This window comes from Apus apus, chromosome 2, assembly GCF_020740795.1.
Source record: "Apus apus isolate bApuApu2 chromosome 2, bApuApu2.pri.cur, whole genome shotgun sequence".
Classification (NCBI taxonomy): domain Eukaryota; kingdom Metazoa; phylum Chordata; class Aves; order Apodiformes; family Apodidae; genus Apus; species Apus apus.
The window spans coordinates 84,761,448-84,783,375 of NC_067283.1; the positions used below are offsets into that span (position 1 = coordinate 84,761,448).

A 21,928-nucleotide genomic window follows, 5' to 3' on the forward strand; every position below is an offset into this window, starting at 1 on the left:
TCCAGGCTGAACAGCCCCAACTCTCTCAGCCTGTCTTCATCTTTGTGGCACTTTGGACATGCTCCAACAGGTCCACATCCTCCCTGCATTGAGGGCTTCAGAACTGGACACAGTACTCCAAGGGGGAAAATCATCTCCCTTGACCTGCTGGCCACACTTCTTTTGATGCAGCCCAGGATATGGTTGGATTTCTGGGCCGCAGGTGCACATTGCTGGTTCATGTTGAGGTTTTCATTGACCAGCACTCCCAGGTCCTCCTCAAGGCTGTTCTCAATCCATTCTCCACCCAACCTGTATTTGTGCTTGGGGTTGCCCCAACCCATGCGCAAGACCTTGCACTTGGCCTTGTTCAACTTCATGAGGTTGTCATGGGCCCACCTCTCAAGGCTGTCACGGTGCCTCTGGATGGCATCCCTTCCCTCCAGCATGTCAACCACACCACACAGCTGGGTGTTGTCAGCAAACTTGCTGAGGGTGCGCTCAATCCCACTGTCCATGTCACTGACAAAGATGTTAAGTGGAACTGGTCCCAATACTGACTCTTGAGGAATGTCAGTCATCACTGGTCTCCATCTGGACAGAGAGCCATTGATGACTGCTTTCTTAGTGTCACCATCCAGCCAATTCCTTACACACTGAGTGATCAATCAATTGAATCCATATCCTTCCAGTTTTGAGGCTAGGATGTCATGCAGGTCAGTGTCAAATACTTTGCACAGGTCCAGGTAGATGATGTCAGTTGCTCAGTAGCCTGATACATACCTACATAGGCTCACAGAGTGGTTTGCATTGGAAGGAGCTTAAAGATCATCTAGTTCCACCCCCCTGCATGGGCAGGGACACCTCGTAGTAGATCAGGTTGCTGATGATCATCAGGTGCTCTGAGCATGGATATACCAGTGTGGTTTGTTGCAGTACAGCAGTGAAATTTATAGGATACCCTTTATTGCTCTTTACCACCCTTGCTTCCCTTTATCTCTGGCTGCTTATGTAAGAGGATGTCAGCAATGCAGGTTCAGCATCTGGTCAGGAATGCTGAAGAGAACAGCTGGAATTGTGCATTTGGCAAATGCAGACATTTGAAAGTATGTTTTTTCTTAAGCAGGGCCTTGATGGTGTTTTGTTTGGAATTAACTTCATTGAAGTAGATCATTCAAGTAATTATCTCATGGTGCTCCTATTCTGTAGAGTTTTTTCCAAACCAGTAACGTTTCAGTAAGTAAAAAGGATGCCCTGTATCTTGCTTCACCCCTTTCTTTGAATTCCAAATTCTTTTTGGCAAGTTACAAGTATTACAAGAATGGTCCGAATACAATTAACCTGTGGGAAATACCTGAATTCAAAGGTGGTTTTTTTTCTGACTTTGAAAATAATACTTGCAATAAAATGTAACTGCCTGCTACTACTAAGCTTTCAAACCTTGAAAAATCGCTAGAAGGATTTCCATTAAAAGAAGTTTCATATTTAATTTAGAAAAAAATTTCTTCATTAAATACAATGGTTTTTTGCTATATAACATTTTGAACCTCTAATAGAATAAAACTAGATTTCATCTGAATTATTAACTTAATTTGCTGGAATTTCATTAGAAATGTGGTAAGGAAATTTTTGCTTTAATTGAGTTAAATGTCTAAAATGTTCTTGTTCCCAAGATCCCTTTGACTTTCCCATTTAGTGTGCAGGCTCAGACCAGAACCTGTGTTTATTTCTGCTGCAGTTCTGTAGTTTTTCAGGAGCCCAGCTTCTCTCTGCATTGTTCAGCCCACAAAAAGCATTTTTTAAAGGGAGGAGGAAATAAAATGGAAGAAAGAACAGTGTGGATGGGAAGGCAGGCATGGTACACTTGAGCAGAGCATTGAGTGAAAGAGTTAAAAGATGACTGGATTTGTGTTCCCAGGTTTCTCCCTGCGAGAAGTGTCGCTGTGAAGCCAATGGTGAAGTGCTGTGCACGGTCTCGGCGTGTCCGCAGACGGAGTGTGTGGATCCGGTGTATGAGCCCGACCAGTGCTGTCCAATCTGCAAAAATGGTAAGTGGTGGCTGCAAAACTAGGAGGGAGCCTCTGTTGGAGAGATCCATGTCACTCTGTTCCAGTCTTGAAACAGAATTCCGATATCTTCTTTTTCCCGAAGCAGAGATGGAGAAGATATGTGTGTGGGTGGTGTCTTCCTGGTGTAAGGAATCAGATCTTCCCCTGACTGGGATGGACTCAACCATGACCTAGAGGGATTTTGTTACGCAGAAGACAGTTAGGGTGTTAATACCAGATATTTGTGTGGCTTCTAAATATAAATATCACATGAATTCATTGTGAATATGTTTTATGTAGGCACACAAAACGGAACTCAGGCTTTTTATGTTATGCACCTTTCAATATGAGCAGTAAAACTTACTTTTGTTCTCCCTTCTTATTTGTTCCCCTTTAAGAGATTTTTATTTTTTTTTTTCCTGAGGCAAGTCAAATGTACCTTATTGAGCTCATTTAATTTTCATAACTAAATGAATTAAACTCCCAAGTTTAATTGAATATTTTTCATAACTAAATTAGACAGAAAGTCTCTCTACTCCCAGGAAGGGCTTGCATTAGATCAAAGTCTTGGTCTATTTAGAGGAAAAAATTACATGATACACTAGCTCATCACTTATAAAGAAGAAATGATAATTTATTAATAGAAATGAAAGCTGCAAAATCTCAAATGAAATTACATTTTAAAAGAAAAAAAGACTTTTAAAAATATTCAGGTCATTTGCAGCCATGTATTATTTCTCTAGAATAGGTAGGTTCCATTACATTAGCTGAAACAAACTGATTAAAATTGTGGAGAAGCTAGAGGAGGAAAGAGTGTACAGCATATGCTTTCCGTAAATTCAACAGTAGATGATAAGGGATAGTTAATTGCATTGGAGGAGTTTCATTTGTGTGGGTATAAAAGTAATTGCTTCACATCCCTTAATTGGTTGTTACAACCCTGAAGGAGTTTCTTCTCAGCTGTACAGCTTAAGGGCACTCTGCTTTTGGAGATGACGACAGGCATTTAGGAATAGTTCCTGAGAAAGGCTGAATTTAGGAGCTGATGGTCTCATACCTAGACAGTCCAGAGGATCCATCAGCAACTGTTTGATGGCAAGAGCCTTCCTAATGTGCTCACAACCTTTTGGTGTACACCATGCTCAGCTGCAGTTCCTGAGGTTGGAGTGACTCTGGCAGGCAAAAGGTCTGTTTTCAGTATCAGGGATACACTTACAAGCACAAAGTGTTGTGTCTGTGTAGTTTTTGGATCTGGATCAACTCTCCGTCGGGCATGTTCTGCCACGAGCATCACCATAATGCACAGCAGTTGCCATCTCCCAGCGGTGACTTGCGTTTGGATTAAGGTGGTACAGCAGTGTGGGGCATGGCTTGGCTGTTTGCATAGATCCCCTGACATTTCCCAGAACTGGGGCCTTTTTAAAAAGTTGTGCATAAAAAAATGCCTTAGTTGTGAGGAGGCTGCCTTCTCTCAGAACATTAGAGCTTAACTACCTGAATTCTGCCTGCAGGAAAGCAGTGGTCTTGTCATCAGCATTTGAATTCCCAATGTTCCCTGCATATTTCTTGGGTATAACTGTAAGCTGGCGTCCCTGACCCAGTTTTAGACCAAGGTGACCAGAGCTGCCTGTTTCCAGTGAGCTGTACTGTCACTTCTCTGCATGTCAGAGCGCCAAGAGTGGCTTTCCTTGTTAGCTCTTAGACAATGAAAAAAATTCCTTAACAATAACAATAAAACCAAGACAGATCAGAAGAAGCTCAGCTTTCTGATTTAACAGTTTTGGTATAGTATCACAAAGAAATTTATCCATCTCGGAAGTGTATTTAAAAAAAACAAAACAAAACAAAGCAAAACAAAGCACCACCACCAACAAAAAACAGGCTGTTTTCTTTCAGAGCTTATTTTAAAGCATGGGACATGTGCAGTTTGCAAGGAACTTGAGTGAATTGCTTTATGGTTTTAATTAGATTGGAGCAAAAACCTACTGAGCAGGAAAACCTAGTCTGTCTCATCTTCTCATTTTCAAGCCAACTGGAACAAATGTGCTGTGAATGTGAGTTGGGGAAACAATCGTCATATTGTGCTTCAGGGGTGATTGTTCTAGTGACAACATCAATGATATCTTGTTAGTGGCTCAAAACAGCTCAGGTGATGTGCAGGGAGCTCAGACAGATGACCTGAGTGACAAGAAAGTGAGAGCTCTGAAAGGCATTCAGTCATGCTCTGCAGCCCATCCTTGCTAAAGCAAGAAAGGGGTCAGAGGAGAAGTTTGAGTTCTCTACATTCACTGACAGTTGTGTGCTAAAAATGCATAAAATCCAACTCAGATTTCCCTCCCTTCCCTGGCACTTCATAACAGACAACCACTTTCCTAGCTTGCCTGGGAAATCACCTGCAGATTGCTGGTGATGCGCCAGCAGGGTCAGGGCTAAGCAACTACATCCATCACTGATAAGATTTCATACAAATGTCAGATTAAGAATTATGGAGGAGATCTAGTGCAAGCCTGCCATTATTAGGAATTATTAATTCAGTCTCTTGGCAGGTGTGAGACACTGTGCATTATCCCTTGTGGGAAGGAGGGAGTGTAGCTGACATTCCCAACCCAATTCCACAAAAGTGCTGGCAACCCTTCAGGTGAGGAATGGGTAGGTTGCTGTCCATCAGGCTTACACAAATGCACACTTATATAGGTACAGGCTTACTTTGAATATAAGAAGTAGTGAATGGAAAACCTGCAGAGTGAAGAACAATCTTGTATGTAGGTTTTAATAATCTGTATCACGTCCTGACTTTCAAGGAGCCTAGGTACTTCCATAGCTTCAGATATTATTTTCTTCTTTGTGGACTGGGACTGCGACTACTTTAAATACTTGCTCTGAAAAGTAGTCTGCAGAAGGGATAAAAGGTGACATCTCACTGGGAAAATCTCAGGGTAGAGGGAATTTTCCTGCTTTTTGTCTAAAGTCACTGCAGGGAAAGGAGCTGTTTTGTGTTTCTCCTATATACATGCCCCCAGGGTGGGGACAGAGGGCAATAGAGGAGTGTCTTTCTTCTTGTGTGGCTTGACATGTTGAGCTTCATGCTTCTGATAACCAATGCAACAACAAGAAAAAACATCCAGAAAGTTAAATCTGACTTGAGAGAGTTGCCTTAAGTAATAGGTGCCCAATTCAGCTCTCCATCCTACTTCACAGTACTAGCAACGTAGCTCCTTCTGAGGAAGCTGTCTGTGTGCACAGAATCGGGTACAAACATTTCTACAGTTTGTGGAGTGAAGGATAAAGATAATAGGCATACAATTTCCTTTCCATTAGGAAAAAGCTGGGCACTTGTCTCTGATTCATTTGGGGCAGCAGGAGGGGGTGGTGGGTAGTACTGTAAGTGAATTATCTTGCTAGATTAAATTACCTTGGTTGTCTGTTCCACTTCTTTTTCTAGTATTATAGCCCTAATAGGCGTACACAGCTGAATGCTGCTTTGCCTGAAGCTTGCAGCTGTGAAGCAGTCGACAGAGTTCAGGGTGGCCCTGCTCCTGCTGGTGTCTCCAGGAAGAGGCGTGGTTGCTAGACCAAAAAACCATTTTGTTCCGAGGTCCCTGAGAGAATTTTATTTCATTATATGGCTGAAAGATTGCCCCAGATAAGATGAAGCTGATCCTGGTGCCTTTCTGATATTTATCTGTCTGTGCGTCAGTGTTGCTTCTGTGTCTGCAGCAGGGAGAGCTGAACTTGTGTCGACGAAGGATCGTAGCTGCACAGTCAAAAATACAAAGTGCTGATGCCCAGAGAATCATATGCGTCCTCAGGGCTGTAACATCCACAGGACATGTCTTGTCTGTGCTCACTGGCCATGCAATAGGGAGACTTTACTGTGGATGTAGATTTCAGATGTCTCAGGTGGGATGAGTAAGGACCTCATTTCATGTTTGAGTTCGTAGTTACGGCTGAAATATATGCATCATATGGTTGAAATGGTTGCCACTAGTGCAGGTGTAACATGATGTGGCCAAAGAGGGTAAATGGTGATAGTTTTGTATATCCATCCTGTGAGGCTGACTCACTGAAACTTGCTTTAGTACCTTTATGTGCAATTAAAATGTTTAGGCATGGGATGACTTGAGAGTGCCTCTAAATGGCAGGTGGGGACCTCCGTCTCTGTGAAGGAGCTCTTAAGTGGGGCAAAAACCTGAGAAAGGCTGACAGACCTGCTGTCCCCTTCTGCAACTGTTGGTACAATGAGACTTTGTCTCATCCCCAGATTCGAATCTATTAAAAAATGGTGCTGGTCGAGGCAGTACCATAGCCTGTGTGAGCTGTCATCCCTCTAAAATCCAGGTAGAGTGAAGGTTTGTTGGGTTGAGGGACCTGTCTGGCCATAACAAGGCTGAGAGTGTTTATTCTGGGTGGACAGAGGGAAGCTGCACCTTGGCAGCAAGCTGGCTGTTTGCTTTTCCCTACAGTCCCAGCTTTGCTCAAGTACCATGGAGAATTTGACCTGTAAAGTTTCATGTCCTTCTGTGGTGTGTTTAAATAAAATATGATATTCCTTCAACTGTGTATGCCTCAATCTCAGAGATGAAGAAAGTCCAGGTAGAGGTCAAGCTAGAACTACTGCAAACATCAGGAATTTACTTGCTGTGAAATTTAAAATAAACAGTATGTTTAATTGTCCTTTCTCCCTCTTTCTGTTTTAATTTTAAATAAGTTTTTAAGTCATGCTTTGGCAGCTAACTTATATGTAGCAAAGAAAACCCAGAAGTTTTAAAGCCCAAGGCTGGTTTTTCAGTCCACATAAGAATCATAGAATCATCATAGACTGGTTTGAGATGGAAGGGACCTTAAAGATCATCTAGTTCCAAATCCACTGCATGGGCAGGGACACCTTCCACTAGACTATGATGCTCAAAACCCTGTCCAGCCTGGTCTTGAACACTTCCAGGGATGGGGCTTCCACAACTTCCCTGGGCAAATTGTTCCAATGTCTCACCACCCTCAAAGTGAAGAATTTCTTCCTAATGTCTTAAACTAAATCTATCTTCTTTCATCTTAAAGCCATTCCCCCTCATCCTATCACTACATGCCCTTGTATGAAGACCCTCCCCAGCTTTCTTGTAGGCTCCTTCAGATACTGGAAGGCCGCTATAACGTCTCCCTGCAGCCTTCTCTTCTCCAGGCTAAACAGCCCTAGCTCTCTCAGTCTGCCCTCATAGGAGAGGTGCTCCAGCCCTCGGGTCATCTTCGTGGCCCTTCTCTGAAAGGTATCAAATCAGGTGGTCATTGTGGTCTCTTCTAGATGTAGAATATAGGAATAATGAAATAATTGTAAAGTCTAGTTTAGAAGATCGAGACTGTATTTAATTTATATTAAAAAGGAATTTATTAAAAAAGAATAACCTAATGAACATTAAGTAATTTCAGACTACTCCCAGTTTCATCCATACTCTACATGCCAATGTGATTTGTTCCCTTTTGATGTGTTTAGTGCAGGCATTTGAATGCCTGTGTATGCAGGGTGGTATTTGTTCCATGTTTCTGTGTGCATGAGTTGCTTCTCACTTTTTGTGCTTCTGCACAATTTTCCTGTTTTATAGACTGTATTTCACAGAATTATTTATAATAATGGGACTTTTAACCAGGAAATATTAATGTTTCAGGGTGAATTAATGTTTCAGGGGGAAAAACACCATTAAAGTTGCATGAACAGCTGTATATCATCAAAATTGCCCATTGAATATGCAGGTAGGTTGAAAAACTGTAGCAGACATTTTGGGAGCTGTTTATTGAAAACAAAGAAACAGCAGACTTGCTGCTTTTTGGCTTCCAAATCTGGAAGGTGACATCAGTAAACTAGTTGCAGTAATTTTGTTGGATTCTGCTGTTGATGAAGTTGAGAGGAAGCTCACTCAGTGTCATATTAATTTAGGGAGTTCCTTTAACCCCATTTCATCTCACTGCTCACCTCTCTCATTTTCCCTGTCTACTCTGTGAATGTTGATGGCTACACAAGCTACATATGCCTCCTGTGCAGAAATCACAGGGTTTTCTTCTTGAACCTTTTTTTTTCACTTAGATCAGAACCTGTTTAAATATGCATAGATTGCCACTGCAAACAGGGCTGAGCAAAAACTTGTGGCAAAACCACATGGACCTTTCAGCTTGCAATTCACATACATCTACATGCATGTAGATGTACATGGGATCCAGTGTCGACTTGGTATTTTCATGTTGAGCTGGCTAAGTAGTGATAGGTGTTGTTATTTCCTCTAAGGGTATTTATTTAGTGTGCAAGTTATGCTAACTTCCAGGGTATATGATTGTTTTTTCCTGATGGTAGAAAGCTGTCAGAGGATGAGAAGGATCTGTCTGAAGATATGGCAAAAGTATCCAGTTACGCTGGGCCTTAATCGGTTGCCAGGACAAATCTATTTACATTGTGTTTATGTATTTCTTGCATATACAAACTGTGTGTATGTATTTTTTAAATTTTTCTCCAAGAAGCCACAGTGCTTTCAGCTGGGGGTTCTTCTGTCAAAAGACAGCTATAAGTGTGTCCCTGGGTGTTTATCATCCAGTCATTTTGCTCAGACACAGAGAAAATCAGAAGTTACACTAGTGTTCAGTATTTAAAGTAGTACTTAAGTAGGAGCATGTAAAAGAGCCTATTAAAACATAAAAGCAGTGTAACCTATAAGCTTTGCAGAGCTCACTTTGCAATATTTTCTCATTACAGGCTGGTACAGCAAGCCTAAGAAGCATTTCTTCAGCAGTCAGTTTTTCTCCTCTGAGCTGATACTGCAGGTTTAACTCATATCACAGCTAAATTCTGCTGTATCAGTCACTTTCATGGCAACTGCTTGCAGGGTTTGTCACTTTGTTGTGGGTTGAAGCAAAAGTTGATGATGATGTGCCCTAAACAGTAGCTTAGCAGTGACAGTCCCAGAGAAGTGTGAAAACCAGGCTGCCAGCTTCTTGTGGTGGAGTCAGAACTCCAGCGTGTTGTGGCTCTTGGGTTCTTAAAAGTTGTTTTCCTTCAGGTCCAGGAGCAAAAAGATGAAAATGCTCTTTGTGCTGATAGAAAAAAAGAAACTATGAAATCCTTGGAGGGAGAGAGAATAACAACTTTCCTGGCAACTTTAATGTGTTGGTTTTGTTTGTTTTGTTTTGTTTAAAAAAAAACAAAACAAAAAACAACCACCAAACAAACAAAATAAACAAACGACAAAAACCCCCAAACAACACCCAAACAACCCAACAAAAAAACACCACAAAAACAAAAGCCAAAATAAACAAAAGGAACAACAAAAGAAAAAAGAGAGGTCTGATGTACCTTACACTGCTCACCATGGCAGTTTCACCTATCTGCCATCCTCTGTAGTCCTGGATGCTGGTTCTGGTTCAGACAGGAAAGTGCCTTTGTACTAATATCCACCAGGATGTTGGAGTAAACATACGCTGTTGCTTGATTTGTCTTCCCTGACAGCTTCTCTTTTACATAGACGCATTTGGGGATTTGCTTGTTTTCAAGTGAAACAGCTAACCTGTGCTCCTCGAAGTGAAGTCACCGGTTGCTTTGGGTATTTGGTTGGTTGATTTGTATTTGAATTTCTTCATATAAGAATTTTCTGAGTTTATATTGCAGTTTTATTTGCACATATATTTGGAGATAGGTAAGATATTAAAAATAAACCAAAACCTGTAGATCACATTGTGCCCCCTTCCTCCTCCACACATTTGTTTGTCCCCTCCATTTGTTTGCTGTTCAAAGAAAGTTTAAACAAATAACTTCAAGAGAGTTGGAAGTTTTTTTCCTATGTCCAGTCTTGCTCTTTATGCTGTTCATTAGAGAAAATATTCCCAAATTATTAACAATTTTTTCCCCCCATTCTGCTGATGGATGTCTATTTTAATTTTTAACACATCACTTATTGAAATTGTGGCAAAGATGTAGGGTGCATGTACAATTCCAAGGCCTCAAACACTCGTGTGCATCTCACTGTATGCTCTATCCTTGAAATAATATTCCCTATCAGTAGAACACGGTACTATTTGATTAAATTACAAGCTCTTAGATTCTGAAAGTCTTGCTCCAGATTGGGTTGCCATAGGTTGACGCATTACATGATGTTAGATAAGCCACTGCCACTGTCCATGTGAGCTTTCAGTTGTGTTCTTTGAAGATAATCCTGTTTGTAAACAGGAACTATTTACTAGCAAAGTGCTACAGTAATAGGACTACATACTGATTAGTGTTTTTCAGTGTGATTACAGGGAGCAATGAAGAAAGGTACATATCTTGTGTGGTTTGCTTTATATCCTTTTGGGTTTTGTTTGGGGGTTTTTTTCATTGCTATTTCATTATGTTGCATGAGGCATCCAGGAGTTTTCTTGGCTTTGAGGGGAGGTGGAGGCTTATATTAAAATGTTGTAGTATGTTAGTATATTGGCAGTGAACCCCTCTGATGATAAATGATACATTCAAAATCTCCTTTTACTTCTAAGTGCAGTGGCATTTTCTCTGCTTATTTTTCACAGAAAGTTAAGGTTTAGGCATTAGGGAAGATGTGAATTGATCCAGGTGACTTACTGATTGATGGAAGCTGGGAACTGGGTGCTTTCATTAAACTTCATTTCTTAACACTTTGCTCTTCTGTGGTTTGTGCTTTGCTGAATTTTCAACACAGTGTAGGATTGCTAACGTGAGGTCTACCTTCACTCCTTGTAACTCCTCATTCTTTGGGATGTGTCTTAGGTCTTACCAGAGCATGACAGCAATCTCAGAAGTTTCCTTCTAGTCCTGTTTGATCTCATTTTTGAAGCACAGATCTGCTGAACAGGGAACTCGCTTCCTTTCCCAACATCAGGTTGACCAGGGACTGACTTACAGGCCTCTGCATGTGCTCGAAGAGTTCTGAAGGAAGAGAGATGGGTTCTTAGGGGAGAGGCTAAAAGCCTCTGGTATTTTTTATTAGTATTTGTAAAACTGCAGTGCCTGTTTTTCATGTTGCTCTAAGTACTGTCTTACTGTTTCAAACTACGGCACTGGGGAATTCCCCTACTCCATGTCCTATGTGAATCCTGAATGAAGTCCCTTATGATTACCTTTGCCCAGCAGGTCAAACATCTTAAACAGCTGGAGACTAAAGTAGTTTCCTCATTTAAAGCCTCAGTCTTTAAGTTGGAAACAGCTTTTACTTGGTGAACCTTTGGATTGCTTCCATGGGGGTAATTATCCATGCCATCTTGCTTCCTTGAGCATGTTCAGCTGTACAGCAGTGATTAAAAAAAAAAGGAACATAACAGTTTTGAAGTAATTCCTTACCTTCACCAGCTCAGTTACCATAATGATTAGCATTCCAAAGCTGATAGGCAACCTTGCTATTTTCATTTAGGAGAACCCTCAAATGTGTGGAATGCCTTTTTTTATTATTATTATTATTATTATTATTGCCTTCACTGGTGCTAGATGTATTTTCATTAGAGGAATGACTTCCTACTGGAAAACATTATTTTCATCTAAGTGCCCAGTTCTTTTGCTGAATCTTCAGCTCTGTTTGCTTATTTCCAGCAGCCCTTGCATGAGGAACCTATTAAGAAGTTGCATACATAAATCCAACGTATCTTACAGTCTTGCAGGTGATGAGTGTTTTTCTGCTGCATCATTTCTTCTCACATTGCAACACATTGCTGTTTTATGCTGGTTACTGACTACCTTTCTTTGAAGTACTTGCAAGCAGCAAGTCACACACTGTTTATCACCCTTGGAAAAGAGAAGGGTATCATCAGTTAGTGAGTCCTATTAAACCTAGAAGAGAAGGAAGGAATAGTCGCTGTTAATGATATCTTCTGAAGCTGATTAACAAGACAGCACAATGGTAAATGAAATTCAGCAAACCCGTATGTCAGGTAGTGAAAGAAATTGCTTGGATATTGTGATGACCTCTTGTTCAGATTTCTGCCTACTGGTTTTAGTTAAATATCAATGTGAAATGCTGTATGTAGACATTTGTCAGGCCTCATTAGAAAAAGCTTGCATTTATTAGAAGTATAATATTATTTAAAGACTGGTTCCTCCCACCTGATTTGTGTAACCTTTTCTGTTTACTGAGTGCTCGGTAAGAAGAGGTTGCAGAAGTACAGAGAAGGGCAGCAAGAAAGCTGAATATTCCCTCATGAGAATAGATCAGGTCTCAAGTAATAATAGCACGAGTTAAAAATCACATGATAAATTGTGGTACTGGAGGAGAGGAGTAGTGCCAATGCAAATCTTCTCTGTACTCAAAATACAAAGTCAGGGGAGAAGCAAGAAAATCAAAAGGCATTGTGCATAATAAAGTATTTAATGCACCATGTAATTAACCCATGAACACATTGCAGAAGACAGTGCTTATACAGTTTCCTAGGATTAAAATAAATGTCATATCTTTGATAAAAGGAATAAAATGCCTTAACCTAGCTATGGTGAAACTGCTTGGGGTGATATGACATAGAGCCTAGCAGAAACCTGCTTATAGGAGTTTATTTTCACATAAGCAGAAATGTAATGTTTCCTACAATCCACACTTCAGAATTTCCTTTTTGAACTGCCTCTTTTTAAAGCACTTTGCAGAAAAATGGTAAGGCTATCTTAACTTTAGCCCAGCCAAACCCATCCTGGAAGTACATTCTTGTTAAGGCAAGAAGACAGACCTACTTAAGAGATCTTTAAAGCAGCAGCAGCAATCCTTTTTTCACACAACCATTGCATAATCATTGGGGTGTGTGCTGGGGCACAACAGCATATTACTTAGTACATGCAGATGCTGGAGAAGAGACCCAATGAAGATGCTTTTTGTTATGGTCTGCTTTCAGCTATTCTACCAAGCTTTACTTAAATGTGACCTTAAGGTGGGTAATTTGAAAATGGCTTGTGTAATAGCTATCCCTGCTAAGACCTTTGAGATAGATCAAAGGACTCTCAGTAGTTCATGTGTGTTTAATACAATCTACTGCAGGGCCAATTGAGAAAAAAAAAAAAGGCTCAGAAGCAAATAAATTCTAGCAGTCTGTGGAATTATTTTTTATGTCAATGCGATAGAGAATGGAAAGATAATTTTTTCCTGCCATGGCAGTTTGCTAACCTGATATATTGCTAATGAAGGGATTAGATGGAGATTTGGCAGCCACCAGCGTGAGTGACTGATTGTAAGACCAATTCATGCTTATGCTGAAGTCCAAGCCAGGTAATGATTATGATAACTTAGGGGCAATTCTACATCTATTATTTAGTGTCTCTCTCTCTCTTTTTCCATAAATATTTAAATCTAATTATACATGCACATGCCTAAGCACTCATACGTAACAGCTGGAATATGTGAGAAAGTCTCATTACCTAGTTTGTAGCCTAAACATTAAACATGCAGGTTGGGTTTTGATTTCAGTGCGCTTATATAAGGTATGTTTACCTTATCCCATGGCTGTTGTGTTTGGCTGTGATTGGGTAAGCTGCTACAAAATGAAAGAAGGGTCAGATCCAAGCACTGGGGGAAGCAAGATCCAGGTGTGTCGCCAAAAGCTGCCTGACTTGCTGGCAAGCAGACGTTCAATGAGTGCACCATTTATATGCCTGAGGTGCTGAAAAATAACCACTTCCCCAGTTTTTCTGGCTGGCAGCTCATTCACCAGAGAAGTTTTATCCGTTGTGCAGTTTTCATTACAGGCAGGTGATGTATTTGTCAGGATGAGAGAACTTCTTCATTTCACATCAGTTGAGTGTTTAATCTTCAACTTTCTTAGTTAAGTTTGTTCTGACAGCTGATTCTTTCCAGTCAAAATGACTGGAGAGTCAAGTCAGTTATCTTGAAATATGTGGGTTTGTGTTTGTGCCTAGGTATGACTGATTAGGCTTTGGCTCTGAGGTCTGTTATGGTGCACACTCCCTCGGGGCCCTTGGCTGTGCTGCTGGCTGTGCAGTCACCTGGCTGCAGCTGTGCACCAGAGGATGCTTCCATGAAAATCCCTGTGGTAGCAGCTAAGTGGAGGAGCAGTCTGGAAACCTTTGCAGTCCTTGAAGCACATTTTGGGGAGAGCAGAAGTTTTCAGAATTCTGGTTTTGAGGACTGCTACCAGAGACAAATATTCAAGATGAATAGTTGGCAGAAAGTGAAAATCTGCCCTGACCCGAGGCATGTTAGTGTAAATTAAATGCACAGATTACAACATCTGGATAATGCAGAAAACTTTGTAGATTCAGATGACATAAAACCCATTCATATTTACCCGAAGCTGAGATCAGCTCCAAAGGTGGTTCTCACCCTTTGAGATCCAGCTGGCAGATTTCTAGCCTCCTGGCTCAGCCTATTCTTTATGCCTGTGTGTGTATCTACACATAGGTACTTGTACACATGCTACAGAGGTTGTCAGACACCATGATTAGTGAAAGCACTTCCCACTCTTAAAACTCACTCTCAAAATGCTTCATTGCAGTGGGCCATGGCAGGGCCTGTTGCAATAGGACAAGCGGTAATGGTTTTAAACTAAAAGATGGCAGGTTTAGACTAGATATAAGGAAGACCTTTTTTATAATGAGATTGGTGAAACACTGGCACAGGTTGCCCAGAGAGGTGGTAGATGCCCCATCCCTGGAAACATTCAAGGTCAGGCTGGATGTCGCACTGAGCAACCTGATCTAGTTGAAGATGTCCCTGCTCACTGCAGGGGGTTTGGATTAGATTATCTTTACAGGTCCCTTCCAACCCAAACCATTTTAAGATTCCCTGATTCTACGTGCAAAGACAGTAGGGCGGGCTGTGTACAGGAGTAGCAGCTTCCTTACCACTTTCTTGAGACAAGGTGGTTAGCAACTTGCTGCAACATTCTGATCCTTCCCTCTGGACTGTATTGCAATGGATGCACGGTTGAAAGGCCTGCTCCTCTGGGTGCACAGACCATCATACCCTCATTTTTCAGGGAAAGCTGTGGGAGTACTGTACCCAGAGCTGGAAGGCTACTTTTGCTAGAGAGCACTGGGGGAGAAGAGGTTGTCTTGGTATTTAGTCCCTGAGATGAAAGATGACATTTTGGTCAACTTCCTGAAGAGGCAGGCAGTTGTGTCTAGCCTATGCTGTAATACATTTGTTACAGTTACAAAGCGCAAAATGTAGTGTTTATATCTCATCTTTTGGTTGCCTTTTCCTCTTTTTAATAAGTGAAAACAGAAGTTTGGATTCAAGAATAGAATTTGTCCAGTTCTTGGTACATCACCCATAGTTCATCCTTGACTGTAACTAATACACACGAGTTGGAGGTCCCTCCTTGGCTGCATGCTCCTTGTGTTTGGAGTAGCTATGGATTGGAGATGCAAGAGCAAACTCTGTAATTAAGAGTGACCTGAAGATGCATTCCCAACTGGGCAGCCCCATAAAAAGGTAAATTCCCACTTATTGTCTCTAGTTAAAGTAATTTGAAGGCCAGACCTCTCCTTACCATGAAGTGAATTGTCTGTAAATTCAGGCTGTGGGTGGTTGTGGCACAGGTGGGACTTACATGAAATGGGTAAAATACTGAGCTTATATAGTTGGGTTGTTTCATGTGTTCTTGTAACCCCTCACGTCTTGATGGAGTGACTGCTCATTTACCTCCAGATAAATGACAAGATGACTTGATCTGTTTTCTATTGTTTTCTCTCCCTGCTTGCTTGCCTGTTTCATAATTAAAAATCTGTGTTCCTTTTTAAATTTGTGGGTTAGTTCATTAGCAGAGTTCCAGTTGAAGTGCTGTGAAACAATTTTCAGCCAGGGGTTGTGAGCAGAGTTAGATACACAGATACTGTTATGGTTCTGTTGTTATTTACTGCTTTTTGCATCCTAGCAGCTGGATATATAGGAGATAGTGTCCTTGTGTATAAGTGCATCCTGTGTGGAGTTGGGGACATAAAAGTTCCTCACCAAAGCCCTGCCAATAACTTTCATGTAGGACCTTTCAATCACCTTTGAATGTCCCAGGCAAAGAAGAACTGTATGAAAAAGGCAGATCTTGCTGAGAGTTTAATGTTATTTTTATTTTTGGAATGTGTATGTTTTGTTAAAATAAGGACTAGGTTTTGATGCCAGATTCTTCCTTGTGGAAATTACATATATAGATTTAAGTCTCAAAAAGCAGGATGGATCTGTTCATGCAAGAACATTCATTGCATAGCCAAGTGGAGCTGCATGTCTGTGTTGTTTCATGTAATGTTTGTGTATGTGCTCATAGAAAGCTACTAGATAAGCTAAATTTTTGGCTGCCTGAGAATGCCAGGCCACAGCAGTACATAAAATAGATGCTGCCAGTCACTGCAGCTCACTGAGCCAGTCCTAATCTCCATGGGAGTGATAGGAATCTTGAGGATTTGCTAATATCTTCTGCCTGTGAACTTGCAGAGTCGCTTGTCTTTGCGGTGGCCATGTGTGCTTTGTTCATAGCAGGTTGCACTTAGCCATAATTAGCACTGTGTCTAATCCTTTCTGGTTTAGGGCTTATTGGCATGGAATAGAATTCTATGACATGACAATGCCTGGAAAATCACAGAGTAGCCTCATGTGATTGTGATTATTCATCACTATGGGTTTGAACATTGTGATACATGTTGAAGAAGGAGAAAGGGGACAGGAAGGAAACCTCCCTGATGTCAGTGAGAGCACGATATTTCATGTGGCCGTTGTAAGTCTCCAATAATGGACTTATTTTCAAACATAAGATTATTTGATTACATTTACCTTTGTAATACCAGGTAAACTAGTGTTCTTTAAATGGGTGTCATGGCTTCCATTTATGGGAAGTGAATTGACATTTGCATTTAATGCTGTCTCAAAGCCTTGACTTCCCCAAAATTGAATTAAGTGTGACAAACCAGCCTCAGTGATAATTAGAAAGAGACTAGCTTAGCATAAATTTATATAGTTGTGCTTTCATAATTTTCATAGAAAGACAGCTGAGCAGTTCCCAGCAGTGAACCCTCAGTGCCTGTTTACCATAAAGAAAATTTAAGAAATACTTAAGAATACCCAAAACCCAGTTATTTCAGTCCTCACGAGGTGCACGCACAGGATGCTGGATAAGTCAGTATAGATGAATTTCTGTGGATTGCTTGGGAGTTTGATAACATGACACAGATTTATTCAGTCAGCTTCCATTTCTGGGGTATTTTTGTTAGGAAGGTCAGTGATCTGTCTAAGCCTAATTATCCCATCTGGTGACTGTGCTTGAGGCACACAAGTTTCCTACAGTTCATGTGCACAAAAAATGATGTGGTTAGCCTGTTATTTATTCAGCTCTGACTCCTCAGCTGAAAGGAAAGGTATCTGCTGGCTGCTGCATTGCCCAGACTGGCCTTAGATGTGGCTCTGGGAAAGGACCCGAGTTTTCATCTTTGACAGTATGGAGAGAGCTTCCTCTACTGCTCTGCTGCATTTTGACTCATGCTTTGAATGGTCTCAGAGGAAAGTTAAAAGCTGTGATTCATCACTTCTTTTCAATTTTTCAGAAGCTTCTTCCATTCTTCTGCTACCACTGAAATGTTAGGTGGACTTTTCAGAAAGACTTCTAGGTCTTCAAGCTGCAGCATCATGCAGCTAGCATTGTCTGTTGTAAGTCTTTATACAGACCTCAATAAGCACAGTATGTAGTCAGCCCAACCATCTCCAGCACAGTTCAGCCACATGTGGTGCCTCTGTAATGTGCAGGAGGAATGTTGGAGAAGAAAGCTGATGGAGCAGGTACCATATCCATGGTCATGCACACAGAAGACATAGACCAAAAATGAATTGAACGTATTAACTCTTGGGTTAAAACCTTCCATTCTTTCCTAGGGCACCCATTCAAAATGCCAGCCAAAATTAATATAGATTACAGACAGTCAGTATATTCAAACTGTCACCAACACTATGTGCAAAACTGAAAACTTCAGAGACATCATTATTAATGAAGCTGCTCGATCACGTGCAATAACACAGATATATATTTTAAAACATCTGTTTCAGTGCTTTGTAATCCTATTTCAGCTCTGAAAAGAAGGTAATATAATTCTTGCTGGAAAATGTTTTAGATAAATCTGTGAATTCAGTCAGAGATATATTTCCTTTATGTGCTGCTAAGCCCTTTCATTAGTGGCTCTTGATAAAACAGTGCTTTGTAGAAGTTGACAGTCAAACTGATAAAAATCCAGTTTTCTTTGTGTAACTGGAAACAAGTGTGCAGTCCGTGTATTTTCTCTGTGAGCTTTGAGACCACTGATAAGATTGAAGTAGATCTGTGAGCTATCAGGTTTGCAACTTGAATGCTGTCACTGGCCATTTTCCTACTGGTATCAACTTCCTATTAGTGGAGGCACAGTGCAGAGCCGTGCCAAACGCTGATAAATATTATATGCACTAGAACAATTATCATAGAATCCTAAAATGGTTTGTGTTGGAAGGGACCTTGAAGATCATCTAGTTCCAGCCTCACTGCATGGACACGGACACCTCCTACTGGACCAGGTTGCTCAAAGCACCAACCAGCCTGGCCTTGACCACCTCAAGGGGGGTTCAGCCACAGCTTCCCTGGGCAACATGTTCCACTCTCTCACCACCGTCATAGTAAAGAATTTCTTCTAATGTCTAACCTAAATCTACCCTGTTCCAGTTTAAAAACATTACCTCTCATCCTATCATTACACATGCTAGTAAAAAGTCCCTCCCCATCTTTCCTGTAGGCCCTTCAGATACTGGAAAGCCACTGTAAGGTCTCCTTGGAGCCTCCTCTTCTCCAGGCTGAACAGCCCCAACTCTCCCAGCCTGTCTTCATAGGAGAGGTGCTACAGCCCTTGGATCATCTTTGTGGCCCTCCTCTGGACTTCCTCCAAGAGCTCTATGTCCTTCCTGTGTTGAGGGCTTCAGAACTGGACAGGGGATTCCAGATGGGGTCTCACAAGTGTGAATTAGAGTGGCAGGATCACCTCCCTTGACGTGTTGGCCACGCTTCTTTTGATGCAGCCCAGGATACAGTTGGATTTCTGGGCTGTGAGTGCACATTGCTGGCTCATGTTGAGGTTTTCATTGACCAGCACTCCCAGGTCCTCCTCAAGGCTGTTCTCAATCCATTCTCCACCCAACCTGTATTTGTGCTTGGGGTTGCCCCAACCCATGCGCAAGACCTTGCACTTGGCCTTGTTCAACTTCATGAGGTTGTCATGGGCCCACCTCTCAAGGCTGTCACGGTGCCTCTGGATGGCATCCCTTCCCTCCAGCATGTCAACCACACCACATAGCTGGGTGTTGTCAGCAAACTTGCTGAGGGTGCGCTCAATCCCACTGTCCATGTCACTGACAAAGATGTTAAGTGGAACTGGTCCCAATACTGACTCTTGAGGAATGTCAGTCATCACTGGTCTCCATCTGGACAGAGAGCCATTGATCACTGCTTTCTTAGTGTCACCATCCAGCCAATTCCTTACACACTGAGTGATCAATCAATTGAATCCATATCCTTCCAGTTTTGAGGCTAGGATGTCATGCAGGTCAGTGTCAAATACTTTGCACAGGTCCAGGTAGATGATGTCAGTTGCTCTTCCCTTGTCCACTGATGCTCTGACCTCATTGTAAAAGGCCACCTAATTATTTAGGCATGATTTCCCCTTGGTGAAGCCATGTTGGTTGCCACCAAACATTTCCACATTTTCCACATTCCTTAGCAAGCCTTCAGGAGGATCTGCTCCATGATCTTGCCAGGCACAGGAGTGAGACTGACTGGACTGTAGTTCCCTGGGTCTTTTTTAATTCCCTTTTTGAAAATGGGGGTTATCTTTCCTCTTTTCCAGTCAGTGAGATCTTCACAGGACTGCCACTGCTTCTCAAATATGATGGATAGTGGATTATCAAATTAATCCATTAGTTGGATTAGAGATCAGTATCTGCCCCATCTCTTCCTCTTGTGAGGAAGCTATAGACTGCAATGAGGTCATCCCTCAGCCTCCTCCAAGCTGAATAATCCAAGTGACCTCAGCGGCTCCTCATAAGTCTTCCCTTCCAGACCCTTCACCATCCTCATGGGTCTCCTTTGGATGCCTGATAAATTCAAGCTGGTACCCTGGTCCAGTAAGCAATTATAATTGCAGATATTTCTCGATCATCTAAACTGACCTGTAATTCTGCCAACATCTTAGTTCAAATAGCGCTTAAGTAATTTAAGGAAAGGAGATGGAAGGTATGGGAATGAGGAAAAAATGAGAAGGAGGAATGAAGAGAAAGAAAGGATGGAGAAGGAGTCAAAGAAGATTGGAGAGGGAGAATTAGACCATAGCATGCTGAAAAGGTACCCATAGTCATGTAGGCAACGGGTGCTCTTTCTTGCAGTTGAATGTATATTCATCTTGTCTGTGTTTGGGGGAGAAGAATATATCTAGCTGAAGGGTCAAGTCAAAAGGTTTGGAAGAGAAGAATTAGAGACCGTGAGGCATGGAAAGCAGAGCTGTAGTGGCTGTATATTCTGCACAGAGCCTGCGTCTGCTTGACTGGCTATAACCCTGCAAGGCACACAGTAGCAAACCACACAGTGTGTGTGTGTCTCTGTCTTCCCTGAATCCATTCTACACTCCTGCAAGCACCAGATTTATTTGATTGTTTTAATCACCCTCAACAAAGTCATCCATCAGCATCTTAAAACTTTCTTCCTAGGATAGGAGCTAAGCAGCCATTTTATTGATGAGCTTAGTGAGATTTTATATGTGTTTTACGGTGACTTTCATCACAGCACAGTCCTGTTGCTTTGGCAGAAGAATTTTATCCAAAATGTATGAAACAAAGCAGGGGCTTGGCACAGCTAAATGTTTGTTAAGAAAAAAGGGAAAATGGTAGAGATCTGTAGTCAGTAGAGTGACTGGGGTATTAAAGAAATAGAACTACTAGCTGAAAATTCATAGGGTTGCTTGTTTGTTTTTTAATTTGTTATTGCCTTTAGACATAATAGATTTTTCATGACCTTGGAACTAATTGTGAATAGCAGAGGAACTTCGGGAAAGATTGGATGATTTAACTTCTGAGTTGTTTTTCCTGGGTAAAAAGACACGATGTTTTTCGCTGTTGGCAAAAGGTTTCAGGTCTGCTGGTTGTAAAAATACCATTTTGTCTCTTGCAAGCACAAAAATCACAGGGAAATGTGTTTGTTTTCTTTAGAAGAGTGGAGGAAAGAGGAGAAGCTGCAAGATCCAGCCCTACTTGTAAAGTATCCTTTAAGTTCAACATCATACCCAAATTCTGTGTGGTGTGTTTTGTGGACTCTCAGATTTTCAGTGTCTAGTGCAATCATCCCGAGCGTGAGAAACCCAGAGAATGGGGACCCAAGGACATCTCATCCAGTATGAGTCCATGGCATTTCTACAGCCTGTTGTTTGAGGGAAGACCATGATGCCCAGTTCTGTTTGACATCATCAGAGGTGGTTGTTGGCTGGAAAAAAAGTATTTGAGGTTTAGGGAATGATTTGCTTTTTATTCCTCTTTCATTTTAAGGAGATGATGTCTGTTTCAAATAGGAAGTGATGTAATGAGCATTTCTGATCTGTCTGATGACACCTGTAGCTCATGTGAAGTTTTTGGCAGTAATAGTGGATTCACTGCTTGGATAACGTTACTCCCTCCCAGCTGCCTTTGCATGGTTTTATGTTCGCTTGCATAAGTATCTCAAAGAGATTTGTAGCATAGATTTCTTCACCAGATCAAACAATGTATCATGACTTCTCAATGCCTCTTTTGTCAAACCACGTGGTCAAAAAAGTCTCTTGCTTAGAGAGACTTCAGTCTCAGAGCAGCTTTTGCTAGGTCTATGGTTGTTTTTTTTTATGTTGGCAACAGCATTGAAGACCCTAAGTCCAGGAACTAGGACTAGATTGGGTAGTAAGTACTATATGA

General features: G+C 41.5%; 1 protein-coding gene across 1 annotated transcript in view; it reads left to right on the forward strand.

The window, feature by feature from the left end:
• The window catches only part of VWC2 (von Willebrand factor C domain containing 2), a 58,540-nt gene that overhangs the window by 8,275 nt on the left and 28,337 nt on the right, over positions 1-21,928 (forward strand). The window contains exon 3 of the mRNA XM_051610013.1: positions 1,898-2,027. Within this exon, the coding sequence (XP_051465973.1) occupies positions 1,898-2,027 (130 nt within the window). The remainder of the gene's footprint in view (positions 1-1,897; positions 2,028-21,928) is intronic.